Source organism: Stigmatopora nigra, chromosome 1 (assembly GCF_051989575.1).
Source record: "Stigmatopora nigra isolate UIUO_SnigA chromosome 1, RoL_Snig_1.1, whole genome shotgun sequence".
Lineage (NCBI taxonomy): Eukaryota > Metazoa > Chordata > Actinopteri > Syngnathiformes > Syngnathidae > Stigmatopora > Stigmatopora nigra.
The window spans coordinates 67,613-81,040 of NC_135508.1; the positions used below are offsets into that span (position 1 = coordinate 67,613).

General features: G+C 55.7%; 1 protein-coding gene and 1 non-coding gene across 5 annotated transcripts; both read right to left on the bottom strand.

Annotated features, from left to right (window-relative positions):
• Nucleotides 1-203: 203 nt before the first annotated feature.
• Nucleotides 204-13,391, bottom strand: iqsec2b (IQ motif and Sec7 domain ArfGEF 2b). 4 transcript variants are annotated; one of them, XM_077723644.1, is made up of 14 exons: nucleotides 12,321-13,390; nucleotides 7,080-7,293; nucleotides 6,383-6,631; nucleotides 5,260-6,260; nucleotides 5,022-5,183; nucleotides 4,827-4,949; nucleotides 4,595-4,761; nucleotides 4,395-4,534; nucleotides 4,195-4,320; nucleotides 4,023-4,122; nucleotides 3,777-3,938; nucleotides 3,360-3,536; nucleotides 3,075-3,124; nucleotides 204-2,878 (listed from the first exon to the last, which is right to left on the bottom strand). In XM_077723644.1, exons 1-14 carry the CDS (start codon nucleotides 12,647-12,649, stop codon nucleotides 1,700-1,702), a joined length of 4,179 nt encoding a protein of 1,392 aa, XP_077579770.1. In that variant the 5' UTR covers nucleotides 12,650-13,390; the 3' UTR covers nucleotides 204-1,699. The 4 variants fall into 4 exon arrangements, with proteins under 4 accessions (XP_077579770.1, XP_077579763.1, XP_077579754.1 ...); XM_077723637.1 differs by having other exon boundaries at nucleotides 4,395-4,761; nucleotides 12,321-13,174; nucleotides 13,248-13,366; XM_077723628.1 differs by having other exon boundaries at nucleotides 4,395-4,761; nucleotides 12,321-13,391.
• trnav-aac (transfer RNA valine (anticodon AAC)) lies at nucleotides 7,601-7,673 on the bottom strand. Its single transcript has one exon. It is a non-coding gene; the product is annotated as a tRNA-Val (tRNA).
• Nucleotides 13,392-13,428: the final 37 nt, after the last annotated feature.

A 13,428-nucleotide genomic window follows, 5' to 3' on the forward strand; every position in this document is an offset into this window, starting at 1 on the left:
CGGTGACGCGCGCGCGCACTACTTTCGGTTTGCGTTCGGTCGTTGGTTGTTTCTCACGCAACCCCAAGCGGACATTCGACGTTTTTCAACCCACATTATGCAATTAGTATTTAGTTAAATATATTTTAAAATGTGCTGTAATGATTTCTTTTGATTTGTCTTTGGGTTTTCAAGTTTTCGAAAGCACTCGAACGCAACAGAAAGCACATCAAGGTCACTTTAATTCATCTGAAGCAACAACTATCGACATATTCAATCTCTTTCGGTACAATTAGTACATTCACAACAGAAAATGAAAATAAAAGCTTCAAAAGAATATCCATAGGTGCCCCAACATAAAACCATCAGGCTGTAATATTACTCTAAATTACCTTTTCCTCCTTTCCTCAGCCACAGATAACAATGTGTAATAAACCGAGTGTCCTTGAACCCAACACTTTTTTACAGGGGTGGAAAGTAATAACCAATTAAATTAAAGTCTTACAGCTGCAACTAATTTTTTCTTCTTCGTGAACCCTGTAATCAGTGTAATGAGTCATTTTGCTTTGCTTTTTACTCATGTACATTTCGTGGAGAGAGAGAGAGAGAGAGAGAGAGCACCAAAAAAGTCACTTTTCATCTGAGTGGCCGCCATTATGGGTCAGAGGGCTTCTGTAGTACTTACTGCACATGCATGCACCCGAATAAAGAAAGGAGAGAGGTTGACAGGAATCTTACATCTCTTACATATTATTTACATTCAACTTAATATATTACAATCTATTCAATAAGTGCCGAGCCATGCAAATGAGAGCGTCAAAGAAAAGGGCTAGACCGAGGACGGAAAAAAACAAAACCTTCATGAGCTTTTCACCAGCACCGTCACCTGCTTTTGCAACAAAATAGCACAAAAAGCACACATTTCCGTTTCGTCAACAACATTTCGATAGAAGATGAAGGTTAATGGTGACATCACGTGCAAATCACACCCAAAAAAAAGCAGGGAAATGCCAAGCAAGCTGGAAAAACGGGGCGATTTGGATGCCGATTTTTGCCAAATTTCAGTAACCCAGGGCTGCTCAACTCGGTTAATACGTATTGAGTTCATTCTGCTTGTTTCCCAGTCGTTTTTCCCCACTTCCTGTTGATTTGGGGGCATTTACGGGTCACTTCCTGTTGCTATTGGGGCGTTTTCAGGTTCAATAAGTCAAGATCACCTGGTAGGCCAATTACAAGTCATTTCTTGTTGATTTTGGAGCATTTCTGAGTCACCTCTTGCGGATTTGGCTTTACAAGCTAATGCTAACCCTAGCTAACGTTGCAATGAGCGGCAATGAGAGCAGGCACGCAGAAAGGCCCAATTTAAAAAAATCATGATTAAAGCGCCACCCCGGCGCCGACGCGACGCTCCTATTTGTGCCTTCGGGACTCGCCGCTTTCCCAATTTTAGCTCACGGCTTAGCTCAAAAGAGCCACGTTGGCTCTCGAGCCATAGGTTCCTGACCGCCGCTCGAAAGGCCAACCCGCCAACCGCCGTCTTGCCGTTCCTTCGACCTTAGCGGAAAGAGTCCATCGGCGCCGGCCTACATGTGCGGGAAACGCAAGTGGAAGTAGCAGAGGCGGAGCAAGCTACGTCTCTTCCCGTCGCTCTCGGGCCGGGATCGCGGGTGGGAGGAGCCCCGGGAGCGGGAACCCGTGCCGGAGCGGGCGCGGGCCCCGCTCACACCACCGTGCTGATACGGTGGACGGCTTTGGACTTGGAACCGCCCGCCGAAGCGACCCCGCCCCCCGTCGCCTGCGGCCCCGGCGGAGGCTGCGCGCCGGGGTGCTGGGCTGGGAGGGGGAGAGGGGAGAGAGGCGTAAGAGGGGTAAGGGGGCACGAAGGGGGGGGTAAAGGGCAGTGCACCGGGGGAGGGGGGATCATGCCACACACGGCAGGGAACCGGGGCAGAAACGGGACGCCGGGCGACGACGCCTGATACGCCTTGACGCCGGCGGACGCCGGGGGGCGCTGCTGCTGCTGCTGGTGGGGCAGGGTGCCGAACGGGAAGTGCCCCGAGGGGGCCGAGGCGTGGTGCCCGTGTCCGGGGTGGGTCTGCGAGTGCGGGTGGGAGTGGGAAGAGGTGAGGGGCGTCTTCACGCAACCCCGCGGGGAAGGGGAGGGGGACGGGGGCGGCGGCGCCGGCTCGGGGGAACGCCGGGAGAGAGGAAAAAGGGGCGGGGGGCGCCCCACCGAGGCTTCCGTATAGCGACCCGCCAGACCGGAGAGGTGCGTCGGCAGTAGGCAGACGGGCGTACGGCAGGGAGGAGGCGGGGCCGAAGCCGGGACGGGGCCCGGGGCGGGGCCCGGGACGGGGCCCGGGGCCCCGGTCGGGACCGCGCTCGCTCCACTTAGACCCTGGTAGCGATATTGTTGCTGCTGCTGCTGGTGGTGGTGGTGGTAGTAGGGGGGCGGGGCCGGAGCAATAGCCGCGTGACAGTACTGCGCGTGCAGGGCCTGGATCTTGGATGCCCCCCCATCCCACGGGGATGAAGGGGAGAGAGGAGGGCCCACCCCCGCCGAGGGTGGGGGCGCAGACGCGGGGTAGGGTGGCCCCGCCGAAGGAACCTTGGCCCGCTTGCTCCCAAAGAGCGAGCCCAGGAAGGAGCCGCCGTTGCCGGCGCCCCCCCCAGTGGAGCCGGCCGCCCTCTCCGGGGGGCCGGGGACGACGCCGGTCGTCCCGGTCGTCCCGCCCGTCCCGGCGGCGGTGTGTTGCTGCCCCGGCCCACCCCCCATCCCCGGTCCGGGGCTCAGGACGGGGAGGTGAGGCCGGAAGTCTTGGGCGCCGTACAGCCCGGGGACCTCGCCGCCGGGCGCCGCGTAGCGTTGGTGCGGTTGCGGGCTGCTAATCACGGAACCCTGGCCAGAGAAAGAAAAAAAACAACATCACGCTGGTTTCGAAGGGGACGGACGCCGACGGACGGACGGACGGAGTAGAGACGGTAGGACAGACAAATGACGCCCAGAGTCTGCGCCGGAAGAATTTGATTTAGCGGGGAGGACAATCGGTCCACTTTTAGCCTCGGAATTCTTCCGACGTCCTTCGGAGACTTACTTCCAGAGTGCTGTCCAGCGAACCCACGCTGTTGGTGCGACCGCGCTTGCCTGCAGCACCCCCCCACCGCCGACGGAAGGTCCGGTTAGCAAAGAGAGGAAAATTGAAAAGGTGGTTGCCATCAATCACCCCCAAAAGACATTCATTTTGCAGCAGAAAAGTCATTCGCTAGCCTGGGCCCAAGGTCGCCCTCTACTGGCAAAGCACTCACGCACGGGCAACGGGGGCACCGAGAAGTCACCACCGGCCGGCGAGCGGGGGAAATGTGATGAGAATAAAGCTCACCGGCGTCCGACAGGTCCCGCAGAGACGAGCTGAGCGCGCCGCGCTTCAGGCCTTCGGCGGCGTCGTCGTCGAAGGCGCTCCCGTTGACGGCGTCTGCGGCGCTTCCCGTGGTGGCCGTGGGCGCCGCCGGGCCCGGGGCCGGCGCGGGAACCACGCCTTTCTGTTTCTCCAACTCGGCTGCCGAGACAAAAAGGTAGCAACATTTCAAACTAAAAATTTCAATCTAATATCCTGTTTTCTGGGTGTTTTTGGAACCCATTCATGAGTTTTGACTTCACATCTATGGGAAACGTTCATTCAATCCACATCCGAGCTCACTCCCAATGAAGCTGGTATCTGGAGGTAGCACGGTATTTTGGCGACGGACGTTTGCGAGCTCTGCCTTCTGTTCCCCCTTCCGTCCCCCCTTCGGCTTACATTCCAGTCTGTATTTGTCCATCTCCTGCACTTCGGCCACGCTCTCGCGCAGATCGCTGACGAATCGGGCCAGGTCTTGCTGGCCGGGGGCCGAGAAGACCATCAGGACTTTTCTCTCGCCGCCCGGGAGAGCCGAGCTCAGCCGCACGGCGTGCGGGTAGTCTGAGGGAGGACAGAGGGACGGAGGGACGGCGGTCAGGACGGAACGGAGCGGCCGCTTTACGGAAAAAAGAAGCCGGTCCTTACAGGAGTTCTGAAAGACGTGGATCTGCATCTCCACCAGGGGCAAAGAGCGGCGGAAAGTGTACGTCACCGAGCTCTTCTTCTTCTGAAAGACCTTGGTCACCTGGACCGCCACAGAAAGAGACCTTTGGCGGGGACCGTGGCGGGAGACGGCGAGGGCGCTCGGCCCACTCACCACCAGGAGGTCGTTGAAGAGAAAGACCTCGCGCTGGTGCAGGCCCATCCTTTGAGGCCGGTTGGGATCGGGCACCTCGAAGAGCTGACAGCAGCACACCAGGCGCCGGTGGGGCAGCGACAGGACCTGGACGACAAAAACAACCCGGAGGCATAATATATCCCTACTTTGGCCGAGGAAAGGGCCGTCCCTGGACTCACTGGTTTCTTGCCCACCAGGACCCTCTCCACCGCCTGCACTTGGGACACGTGGTCGTCGTTGGTCCTCAGCTCCCATTTCTGGATCCTCTGGTAGATCCCCACCAGAAGGTCCCCCGGGATGTCCTGTCCGTTATCCACGCCTGGGGAGACGCCAAGGATGGGGCGGAATCCAATATGGCGGGCGGACCTCTTAGTTTTACCTCTCAGGTTCTTGACAAAATCCTCCAACTTCATCTTCCTCTCGGCTTTGACGTTGGGGCTGTACATGTCGGTGTTGAGGAGGATGATGGCGAAGGCCAGGACGAAGATGGTGTCCGGGTTCTGGAACTGCCGGACCACCGGCGGATTGCACATGCAGTACCTCTGGCTGGGAGTGGAGAGGGGCCGGCCGTCAGTCGGATTGGGACCGCCCCCCAAAACCCGGTCACCAACCTGAAAGCCTCCACCAGGCGCTCCACTTTTTGGGCTTCTCCTTGGACTTTGATCTGGGCCTGGAACTTCCTCAAGGCGTCGTCCAGGTCCATTCCGGAGAAGTCCATCTCGTCCACCAAACAGCTGAAAGTAGACGGCGGAGGTTATCGCGGGACGGGACGGGACAAGACGGGGACTGGATTGGACGTGACCCACTCCAGAACGTCTCTGTTAAACTGCTTCTGGCGGTTCCCCAGGAATTCTCCGATCATCTGCCGGCTCAGGCCTTTCCTCTCCAGGATGAAGCGGGCGATCCCCACCGGGGTGTCCGACACGAAGCCACGTTCGATCAGGTACTGAATGCCTTTCTCGGGCTTCCTGGCGACTCAAAAACACCGAGTGAGTCCGGGAAGTGTCCCGAAGGTCCCACGCTGGCCAGCGCCACCATCCTTACTTGTTGAAGAGATTGAGACCGATGCGGTACTGCCGTCTCTGCACCACGTCGCTGTGGAAGGGCGGCGAGTCCCAGCTGAGACGCCGGCACTCCCTCTGGTAGCTCGGCTTCCCCGGGGGACTGGTGGGCTCCCGCGGGCTGTCCCGCGGGCTGTCCCGCAGGCTGTCCCGGGACGAGGAGCCCGAGCTGAGGTTGGCCGTCTCGTTGGAGTTGCTGCTGGAGTTCAGCGAGTCGTTGTCTCCGTCCGAGCAGCAGGGCCGCTCGGGGGGCGGGGAGGTGGAGCGGGGCGGGGCGCCGCCGGGGTCCCGGGAGGGGGGCGAAATCGCCGCCGCCGCCGGACCGTCCGGGTACGGGTGCCGGCGGACCGGGTGGTGCTGGTTTCGGTGAGAGGGCACCCGTTGGGGGACCTGCACGGGGACCGCCCTGATCTGGCCCTGGGCCCGCGCCTCGGGGGACTGCTCCGGGGTCCCCCGGGGAGAAGAGGCGGGCCCCGGCCCGGGCCCCGTCCCGGCCTCCCGCTCGTAGAGGGGCCGGCGGCCGAGGGAGCCCCGGTCGGATCGGTCGCTGGTGTCCACGGAGCTGTCGCTGGGCGGCTCGATGGTCAGCAGGGGGAGGTGCGCCCCCCTCAGCCGGTAGTCCCGGCACTCGGTGCAGGGGGTGCTGCGGCGGCTGTTACCGCTGCCCCCTCCCTCCGTGTCCCTGCTGTCCTGGCGCGCCCCCCCGCCGGGGCCCCAGTATTCCGTGTCGGTGCTGCTGGGGGCCCGGTCCGGGGACAGCGGGGAGCAGGGCGCCCCGTCGTCCATGTACAGGGTCACGTCGCTGTAAGAAGTGGCCGTGCTGTCGCCGTGGGTGCTGAGTTGGCGGCTCCGTCCGCCAGGGGCGCCGCCGCCGACGCCCCACGGGCACTCGCCGAAATCGCGGCCCGGACCGTTGTCCCCGGAGTCCTCGCGACCCGCCCGGCGGCTCAGGACGTCGTCGATGGAGTCGGCCAGGGACTCCACCTGAGGGAACGGATGGATGGACTCACTAAGTAAAAGTATCTGCCGGGATCTCGTAAAAGCGCCCCCCGAGAAAATCAAGATCGAGCGTTCCAAACGGAGGAGGACGTTCCCGGAAGACCAACCTGTTTGGAGAAGGAGTCCTCCGGCTCTCCCCGACCGGCGGCGGGCGTGGCGCTCACCCGCCGCTCGTAGGAGAAGCGGAGCCCGGCGTCGGACAGGACGATGCGGGGCGTCATGCGGCTCTCGGAGGCGGAGCTGCGGAGCCGCTGGAAGTTCTTGTTCATGCGGTAGTGCCTGAAGGCCGTCTGAATGGTCCTGGCCGCCCTGCGACTCACGAACGAGCCCCCGTACTTGCGCTCCAAAATTTCCACCTGCGGGGAAACAGCCTCCGTTTCAAAAAAAGAAGGGATCATTCCGCCTCCAGTGCTCAAAACGTCCCCGTTTGTTTCCCACAAATAATTCTATTCAAGGCTGTTGATTGAGAGCTGAGAAAAAATGCTTCACAGCTGAAAACTGATCTTCAAATGAACAGGAAGTGGTTCAAAAAGTACAGGAAGCGTAGAGGAAAAGACCTCACAGAGAAGAAAATCATCCAAAATACACAGAAAGTCACCCACAAACCCGAAAAATCCACAGCAGGTAACCCGGAAATGCCCAAAAATCAATCAAAATTGTACTTGAAGTCATTCCAAAGCATGAGCGAGACAGAAATTGTCCAAAATGAACAGGCAGCAAACCAAAAATGCTGTCAAATGGACAGGAAGTGACCTCCAATGGACCGGAAGTGACATTTTGGCACTTGTCTTGAAAGCGGCTCACCTTTTTATCCTGCAGATCGGTGGACAGTTCGTACGTGTCGGAGAGCGTCCTGCACCTCTTCTTCTCTTCCTCCTCCTGCTTGCGAAGGGCCAGGCTGGCCGGGCGCTGGCGCCATCGCAGGGCCCGGGCCGGGTCGCCGTGGGGGCGGGTGTGGGCGGGCGGGGCACCGGAGACGGCGGGCGGCGGCCCCGGACGCCGGGACTCCGCCTCCGCGCTAAAGACAAAACAGAAGCCCGACGTCAACAACAAGAAATGTGTTTCCGCCCGGTTTCGAACCGGGGACCTTTTACGAGTCGAGCAAACGCGAGAGGCATGTCAGACCTGTAGAAAGGCTTTCCCAATTTACCATCAATTGATTCTACCGTTTCCCGAAATACGACGCTAAAATATGCTTCGTCCATACATACGGCACTGTGATTAAAAAACAAAATATATTTATCGTTTAGATAAAGTCATCAGAAAACAGACAGGTGAGAGCGCCTTTTCAAATTAAAACAAATCAGGTATCATTTGACAAAAGATGTTTCCGCCCGGTCTCGAACCGGGGACCTTTTGCGTGTTAGGCAAACGTGATAACCACTACACTACGGAAACCGGCGGTGAACTACCGGGGCGCAACTGCGGACACGAGCGGCGCAAACAAATGGCGACCATTCCCTGTTAGTCAATGTTTTCAACTCGTTTCATTCTTGACGGATTTATAAAAACGTTTCTTTCTAATAATACATATCCATCGATTGTGAATAACGACAATAAAATCATTCAAATCAATTGAATTAAACTCCGTCCATGAAAACTTTTCTGAATGGCACCGATGCAAAATGGCCGACGAGAAAGACGTTCCTTTCGCTTGGTTGACGTAGCAGAGCCGAAATCTACTTGTTAAATGTCTATGATGCCTTTCGACTTTGCTGTTCGTTCGGCTTTGTATTTTCCGTCATTTCGTGGCAAGAATGACATGCGACCAATCCTACACTTGATAGGCCTTGAAAGTTGCTTTTGACGGCACTTTCTTAGGCGGTGGTCCAAAAAATGAAGTTGAAAAAGAGTCATTAAAAAGGAGTGAACTTCGGCTTTTGTCCAGCAGATGGGGCAGATTGTCCAAATTTAACCGAGTTTATTGCCTTCCAGTTCTTTTTCTTTCCCATGATTTTAATTTCTTCTGAAAATAAACATGGACATTACATAATTTTAAAAATGTTGTTAAAAATAATAAACAGTAAATATTTTTTATTTTTTAATTAATCCAAAAAGCAAGAATAGCTCATATATTCCAAATGTAATTACTTTGTTTGTTTTCTTTCTTTAATTTAATTAAAAATACAAAGGTGATGGTAAAGCTATTTTACTTTTTGAATGTATTAAAAATGGAAAAAGGGGGGGGGTGGAGCCTGTTTCATGTTTTTCCCTATTTTCGGACTTGACGTAAATTCCAATTTGAACCAAAAAAAAAGTATTTGATTTTTTGAAATATGACTCATTTTGCCACCTCCTGAGGACGTCTTCCATATCGACGGCGTCACCGACGAGCACCACGAGTGTCACACCTGGGGGGGGGGGGGGGGGATTTGTTTCTCGTCATGTGGATTGTCTTGCAATGTGGTTTTTGTGCCTGTTTGCATTAAACTCCCTCAAGTATGGCGACTCTTGTGTATTTATTTCCAATCCCTCCTTCTTTGGCTCCTTAAATAGATTTTTAAAAGTCACATGGAGAGGGAGGGGGTGCCGGATCGGAGTTGGACCTTTTGTGGGCGGTCGGTCGGTCGGTTTGTCGGCAAAGGCACTTGGGCAGTTGTACTTGTTCGCTTAAAAAGCTTGTTTCCGTGGCAACGTATTGACCGTCATCACTACGCGAGCGAACGAACGAACGAACGAACGAACGAACGAACGAACGAGTGGGTGTTGAAAGATGCGCAAAGGTTGTCAATGACTTTCTCCCCCTCGCCTCCACCACTCTTAACACTTTAACGCCCCCCCCCACTCGTTTAACTCCTTGTCTGCCATTGACGCTGTTAGACGTGAAATCCCCCCAAAAAACATCGTTTCCTGTAGCTTTTGGGTCATTACAAAGTCTGTTTTTTTTTCAATTTCACTTCCCGTTCATGGGTCGATTTCTTGGTTTCAATTTTGGGTCATTCCAGGGTCACTTCCTGTCCATTTTGGGACATTTCCGGGTCACTTCATGTTCATTTTGGGCCATGTCCTGTACTTTTGGGGTCATTTCTTGTTCCTCCAGGTAGTTTTTGTATGCATTTTTGGACCGTTGCTACTTTTGGGACATTTACGCATCACTTCCTGTCCATGTTGGGCCATTTCCATGTCACTTCCTGAAAAATGGCTCACTTCCATTTGATTTTTTTCATTTGGATTTGAGGGCACTCTGGGGTCACCCACACACACGCAGCTTTCCCTTTCCAAACGGACGGGCGTCTATCACCGTCACCGACAGCAAGCGGTTCCACGTTGGTGTGGTTCGGCCGACGAGACTAACCGGAATTCCGGCGCGCCCGCTGGCCCGCGATGACAGAGACTTAGGTGGTCGTACATGGACCGGTCGGGCCCATCCGTCGGTCGGCTCGTACCCGTGGATTCTATGAGCGTAAAAAAGAATGCTGGCGGCTGTTGACAAATGTCGGCCGACAGGAAGGAAGGAAGGAAGGAAGGAAGGAAACTTCTTACCATGGCGCGACCAGACGGCTCGACGTTGTGACGACGGGCACGCCTACCCGGCGTTCCTCTCGGAACACGGCCACTTTGTCCGGCCCCGCCGCATTCTTCACAAAAGGGCCCTCCCCCACGGCCCAAGGGACCACGCCCACCCGCGCCACCTCGGGCACCGTCAAAGGGCCACGCCTTTTCCACGCCAAGGTGAACCGAAAGTCAGCCGACACGGACGGAATGTCCAAAGCGAGGCCGATCGAAAATGGCGTGTGTTTTCTCGCCGGTGACTCAAATGTCGTGATGTCGGCCGCTCGGCTTGTCGAGAGGGCCGTGTGCTTTTGTTTGGCGCCCAAAATAGGGAGTGCCGCGTGTCAAACGGCACGCCGGCCGGGCCTCGGCCGAGTGTCAAATGCCATACATTTGGAAAGATGGAAAAAATATAATGGAGCCCTTTTGAAAAGTGGCAAGTTAATAGCCAGCGAGCGTTACGTAAACCTCTGCGCACATATTTGTATTTTCTCTTCCTCTAGCGAGAAGGAGCCTAAGGAGAGCGCACTGATGTTTTTCCCCTGAAACGACAGCCCAAATTCCAATCAAGTTGGAAATGAACGGACAGGAAGTCCACAATGAACGGACAGGAAGTGACTTGGGCCACTTTGGGCCACTGATTTGGAGCAGCCATGTTCTTTGGATGCAGCGCTGGCGAGTCGGCAACATTTTCCCGCCCACCTCACTCACCTCCGGCGAAAGGGGCGGTGCTTCCGCCACGCATTGACTTTGCGCCCAGTCTCCCGCTGCTTGGCAACGGCGCCCCCGCACGCCCGGCCCCGTGGGCGGACGTCGACGAGGCGCCCGGTGCGTGCGGGCTAGCGTGCACGTGCCCGCGTAGTGGGTGGGGTCACCTGGCGCTACGCTACGCTAAGCGGGGCGTCACGGCCCTTTTTGAGCCGTCCGCTGCCGTCCCGTCATTCTTGTGACTCTCTCTCTTTTGTGCTCTTTTTTTCTCTGGCTCTCTTTTCGCCGTCTCTCGCCCACAGAGCGCCGGATAGGAGAGCCGGCGGCGTTCCCACGGTAACCGTTCCTGGTATTTTGCCAGCGAAGAAAAGGCACGTCGGTGCGCTGCGCAAATTTCAGCTTTTGTGTCAACACAAGTGATTTCCTTTTTTCCCCTTTTGGATTCCTTTGCTTTACAAAGCGCCGACGAATCGAAATGAGACTTGACGGCCAATGAGTGAGACCAAATGGACAGGAAGTGAGCTAACATGGAAGCCATGTCAACAGGAAGTCACCTGAAAATTTGGCAAAATAAACAAGTGGCATGAAATCGCCCAGAGGTCAGCTAAAAACGGCCCAAAGGGAACAAAAATCACCCAAAAGAACAACAGGAAGTGAGCCAGAAGTGACTTAAGATTGGCCCCATGACTTCCGTTTTCATTTTGGGGTACTAACTGCTCACTTTCTGTGCATTTTGCGGTATTGACAGCTCATTAACTGTCCATTTTTGTTGCTTTTTGGGCAATTCCGTGTCACTCCCTGTTCATTCAAAGGTTTTTTGAGCCACTTCCTGTCAATTTCCACTTGTTTCCTGTGACTTTTAGCGTTAGAGTTGATTGGGCGCCGTCCGTTGGAGCAATCGCTCGTCGGTCGTGATGTGGCGAGGACAATTCACATTCGCTTTGATTCCGCATTTGGAACGGAGAAGCGGAGGAGGAAGAAGAAGAAGAGGAGGAAGAAGAGGAGGAAGAAGAGGAGGAGGAAGAAGAGGAGGAGGAGGAGTAGGCGTCCCGCGCAAAAGAGCACCCACGTGGTCCGTCCGTCCCTCCTACACTAGATGGAGTCATTTTGCTTGTAAAGTCTGTCAAAAGGAGAAAGAGCCCGCTTTTTGTGGGTTCAATTCCAGCTGACTTCAGATGAACTCCTTCATTTTGGTACATTTCTTGTTCATTTCAGGGCAATTGCTCTCATTTTGAGCCACTTCCTGTTTATTCCTATTAATACGATGTCACTTCCTGCTTTTTTGGGGCCCGGTTGTCAAATCATGGCTTCCACCTCTTTGATAATGTGTGGGAATTGGCCTCATTTTCTGTTTTTTTTTTTTAATGTCAATGGAGGGCCGCATCAAATGCTGTTTTTGTCCTCCAATCTAAAAAGACGGAGTCAGAAGCGGGCGAGGTTGACCTCCGCCGGCGCTCCGGTGACAGATGGCAAGTCAGCGTGCGTTCACCCGCTCCACTTTTAGCAAGGCCGGCAGAATAAGACGGACTCACCCAAAGGCCATTTCCACCGCCACTAAAAGCGGGTGTGTCTCAACGGGGCCCGCCCGACTTGCGGGTGGAAAGGGGGCGTGGCTGCACCTTTGTAGGTGTCAAGTTGGAATGGTGCCAATCCGTTCATTTCCTCATACTTATGGCTCACTTCCTGTCCATTTTAGGGTTACGACGAAATGGACGAGAACTCACGAGAATCGAAGCCGAGCGGAAGAACCACGGACGAGCACAATTTTCAAGCCGCCAAGTGTGGATGAGACCAAAGGTTGTGTCGGCCAAAAGGCCACGCCCCTCCCTGGGCCCCCAAACTTACTCTGTGGTGGCGTCGCCGTCTTCTCTCTTGACCTTTCCCCGGAGGCCGTCGTGGACGGCGTCGTGGACCCAGGCTCCGTCGACGTTGGGCTTCCGATCCCGATCCCGGTCCCCGTCCCCGTCCCGGTCCCGTTCACGCCCGAGATCCCGGTTCTCCCGAGCCAGGCGATCCAGCTGTCCCTCCAATTCCCGGATGCGACGTCTCTGGCTCTCCAGGAGTTTGGCCTGGCTCTCGATGATGTTGTTGAGCTCCAGCAGGTACTCCACGGCCCGGTTGGGGCTCTCGGGGCTGGTCTCCATGGTGGCCAGGGGGAGAGGGAGAAAAGCCATGGTGGAGGGAGAAAAAAACCCTCCTCCTCCTCCCCCCACCCCTGACCACTTGGCGGGGCGGACAAGCGGGAGCAAGTCCGGGAAAGTCACGTGGGCGGACCACGCTCGTCGGCCGACTCCATGTCGTCGAAACGCGCCGGTCGCGGTTAGAACACCTCCGGGAGGACGCCGAGGGAGACTTGCTTGCACGACCGCTGGGATGCCATGTTCCCACACGAGGACGGAGGCTCAACAGGACGGGCCGGGACGCCGTCCGTCAAGTGGCGTGTAAAGTTGCCTCGGCGACTCCATCGCGCCCCCTCAGGACTCCCATCTTCTTGGATGGAGGAGGGAAAGGATTGAGTCCCCCGCCCCACGCCTCCTTCAAACAAAACCAACAAAAAAAGACAGTCGCTCGTACGGCAGCGTCAATGTTGCGCTACTTTTTCGTGGTCACATACGGCTGCGTTCCGCGCAAATTCCATTCCATTCCATTCCATTCCAGACCGCCCACGTACGTCGAGCATATTCAGTGTTCGGCGGCGCCTTCACAATAAGAGACGGACGGTCACATCTGACAGGCAACCATCTGTTCAAGCAACCCCGCTTTTTTGCTCACCTTCTTTCGTTTTCCGTCTCCTAACTCAATATTTAAGTGGACTAAATTGTAAAACTTCCATCTAAATATCGAATCGATCCCTATTGGTTGAATTTCCAGTCGGTGAAACGTTAACAGAACAGAAATTGAACGCACCTTAACTCTATCTGTGGGAGTAAAACTCTTTTTTTGTGTTTCTTCA

Coding starts and splice junctions, on each gene's coding strand:
- iqsec2b (XM_077723628.1), bottom strand. CDS start 12,649: ATGGCTTTTCTCCCTCTCCCCCTGGCCACCATGGAGACCAGCCCCGAG. Junction 5,184..5,259: donor GGTCTCAATCTCTTCAACAA/GTAAGGATGGTG, acceptor TTGAGTCGCCAG/GAAGCCCGAGAAAGGCATTC. Junction 3,537..3,776: donor GGACAAATACAGACTGGAAT/GTAAGCCGAAGG, acceptor TTGTCTCGGCAG/CCGAGTTGGAGAAACAGAAA.